We start from the raw sequence: 3451 nt of genomic DNA on the forward strand, positions 1-3451 counted from the left end.
GGCTCGTGGGCAGGCAGCTCCCTCTAATTAAAGGAGCCCGACAGGCACGGATCCCAGAGCGCAAACACAGTCCTGCCATTCCGAGGATGGCTTCCTCTGGCTAACGATGGCTCTGGATACTTGTAATTAAAAGCAACTGTATTCATTAGGGAAACCATGAGATCAGCCAGGACACGTGCCAGACCAGTGTTTGTCCCTGGGGAAAGGAGTGTGGGAGTGTGTTTGGGCAGGCTGCAAACCTGGAAGAGCTTTAATTGCGCTTTCACTGCTCAGGCCCAAGTAGGGCGAGATGGGTGCGAGTGGGAGGTGCGAAAGAGGTGGTGTCACGCTGGGTGCTCCCGGTTTCTAGGGCAGAGAGGAGGCTTTGAGCCTCACTGCTCCTTTGAGGTCCTCCTGATTTTAGCTGGGCATCATCAGAAACTCAGGCAGTCTGGGTTGAGCAGTTGGGCTATAGAACCTGAAAATACGTGAAGGCATTTGGGTGTGCTGTAAGTCTTGAGGATGTACTGCAAGGTAGGGGAGAGAGTGGGGATGAGCAGTGCAGGCAGAGCACATCTTGAGTATCTTCATCATGCAGCCTCTGAGATATGTGTGCCTCATCCCCAACCCCTGTGATGCTGTCCCCATCTCAACTATACCGCATCCCTGCCCCGCTACAGCAGCCTTATTGACCCACAGCTCCTTGAGGTCACACAAGATGCTCTTGTGATTTTGCTGGGGTTTGTAGAGACCTCCAAGGAGGTCACACATCCCTGGCTGGCTGCTGGTGTGACTGCAGGGCAGCGGCGAGCACGGGCAGCTCTTGCCGGAGGGGGAGTGGGAGTGGGAGATGGATTGGATAGGTCCTGCGGGAGCTCCTTCATCTGCTTCGTTTACATGATTACTGCATGTGCTAAAATGGACAAAGCAAAGACTTCAGCTGTGACCCTGTCCTAGCCCGGCCTTCTCCAAGGGTTGTGGGGGCAGCTGAAAGGGAGGTCCTTTGCCTGCTAGCGAGAAGCTGGGGAAATGGGGTACTGTACTGTTTCCTCCCCTTGCCAACCTGGAACTGTGGTTAATGCAGGGATTTCAGACTAGCAGGATTAAAGGGTGGAAGCATTTGCTGGTGTTTCTGCAACTGCAGAAAGTGAATCAGCACTCTGCAGGTACTGTGCTTGACAAGGACGAGAAAAACCCAGGGCTAGAGCAGGGATTAGTGAACAGTGGGCACCTGTTTTGCCCATGTCTTTGGTATGCTAATGTGAGCTCAGCTCATCAGAGAGGGTGATCCGGATAAGCCTAGATTAGAGCAGTGGGGCAGGGCAGCATGTGGCCCTGGCTGCCTTTGGGCTCTTCCCCTCTTTGGGAAGACAGGGAGGGAGAGAGGGATGAGCAGGATGGAAGTATCAAGCATCTTGCGATGCCAAGCAAACGCTCCTTGGACTCTGGAGATTCGCATGGGTCGGGGGAGAGAGCCCTGTCCCCTAGACAGATGGGAGTGAAGGCAGCTCGGGATGGGGAAAAAGGGCAGAGCTGATCCCATCCAGCAGTCACTTTGGAAAGGACGCGTGTCCTCAGCGTGTTGAGTTCAGTAGAAAATGAGCCCTTATGTGTGCAGAGCCCTGCAGACATCCAGTCCTGAGGGAGAGATGAGCACACTTTGAGTGCTACTGGGGAAGGTATGGAGGCTTTCGGGGCCATCTGGGAGGGAGAAGGGCAGGCCAGGAAGCACCCCTCTGGGCAGGGCGTGGGTGTGCCTAAATATCTGCTCTGGCTCTGTGCACAGACCCTTGTAAAGGCGTCCTCAACGACATGAATCGTGTTTGCCGGGTGAACCCCCGCACTCGAAGGGCAGATCTGCTGTCCCGCCCCGAGAACTGTCCCCCAAAGAGGGAGCCTGTGTGCGGTGACGACGGGGTGACTTACGACAACGAGTGCGTGATGGGGCGCTCGGGGGCCATCCGAGGACTGGAGATCCAGAAGGTGCGTTCAGGGCAGTGCCAGCATCAGGGTAAGTACCTCTCTGCTTCCTGGGCAACAGGAGCATTTGGGTTCCTGACCTTCCGCGCTGCTCCGTGCCGTGCTCTTGGCAATGAGAGTATATCCCCTTCCCCTGTCCCTGGTGTGGGTGCGAGCGGTGCTATCCTCTCTCCTACCAGACAAATGCAAGGATGAGTGCAAGTTCAATGCTGTCTGCCTGAACCGCCGTGGCACCACGCGCTGCTCCTGTGACCGCGTCACCTGCGATGGTGCCTACCGGCCTGTCTGTGCCCAGGACAGCCGGACCTACAGCAACGACTGTGAGCGCCAGAAGGCCGAATGCCACCAGAAGGCTGCCATCCCAGTAAAGCACAGTGGACCCTGTGGTAAGCACTGGTGCTGCTGGGCTGGTTGCCCGCAGGAACACTGGTACCCCCACACGTCACTTTAAGCCCAGCCTGCGTCAGTCCCTTCCATGCAGGCAATGGTGCTCGCGTTGATGCTGGAAAGCTGCAGGTAAGTCGTGACTGGGCGCCCACCGTCTGAGCAAGCCACAGGCTCTCTTCAGTCTTGCGGCCGACACGCCCTGAATATCCATTCCTCCCTGTTCTTTTTCCTTCCAGCAGTCAGCAGCCCTTGTGTGTGTGTGTGTGCGCGCGCACGCCTGTGTTCCTCCTTGGTCTTGTCTCTGTCTGATGTGCTCAGTAACATGGGGAAGAATAATTTGTGTTTAAACAGTACCAAAGTGTCTGTGATGTCCAGCTGGTTTCTCTCATTCACCGCCACGGCCAGGTGCACATTCGCCACGCCATTCATTTCGCCTCCCAGGGTAGTGCCAGTCCCCAAACTCCCTCCATGCTTCCCCCTCCATGCCTGCCTGCCTCTCTTAGCTCCAGGTACACTCCGTAAGGAACTCTTCCCAGCGCGCCCGCTCTCTGGAGGTCTCGCCGTATCTTTGTCTCATCTCTGGGAGAAGCTTTTGACCTTTCCAATGGATGCTTTTTCAGGCGTATATGATAGGATGGGGCTGTGGGTCCCTAGAACGTTGCCAACATCTGATTTCAAAATTATTGCACAGCAAATGAAGGAGGTTAAACTGGATCGATCTCTATGAGTTGGAAGGACTGTTCATTTCAGCTCGAATTTGTTTTTACTAGATCTAGAACTGTCCCCTGTTATTTAAGCGGATGTTTTGTAAGGTATCAGCTGTATCAAACCTTCTGAAGTACTTGGAAATTAGGCCCCATGTTGCGGATCTGTTTTGTTGGCTTTGTGCTCCTGCAGTAGGTTTTTAATGCTGCCAGGCCCAGCTGCTTGAAAACTGTTTGTCAGGCTCCCCAAGTCACACTAAATATAATCACAACTGTTATTTTTAATCCTCCTTTTCACTGTGTTTCTGGTGGTTGACTGATGAGGAATCAGTTCCCTAAGTTCTCCCTACAGGGAGGGTGACAGAGGCACCTTTTAGTCCTCTGTCTCCGCGGGCCACGGG

At 54.6% G+C, this 3451-nt stretch overlaps 1 protein-coding gene across 1 annotated transcript in view; it reads left to right on the top strand.

The window, feature by feature from the left end:
* AGRN (agrin) overlaps positions 1-3451 on the top strand; it is a gene marked incomplete at its 3' end in the record, with an annotated part of 33084 nt that overhangs the window by 2495 nt on the left and 27138 nt on the right. Inside the window, exons 4-5 of the mRNA XM_010289219.1 lie at positions 1766-1990; positions 2139-2345. Of these exons, the coding sequence (XP_010287521.1) occupies positions 1766-1990; positions 2139-2345 (432 nt within the window). The remainder of the gene's footprint in view (positions 1-1765; positions 1991-2138; positions 2346-3451) is intronic.

The sequence above is a fragment of the Phaethon lepturus genome, unplaced genomic scaffold (genome assembly GCF_000687285.1).
Source record: "Phaethon lepturus isolate BGI_N335 unplaced genomic scaffold, ASM68728v1 scaffold25680, whole genome shotgun sequence".
In the NCBI taxonomy this organism is placed as follows: Eukaryota; Metazoa; Chordata; class Aves; order Phaethontiformes; family Phaethontidae; genus Phaethon; species Phaethon lepturus.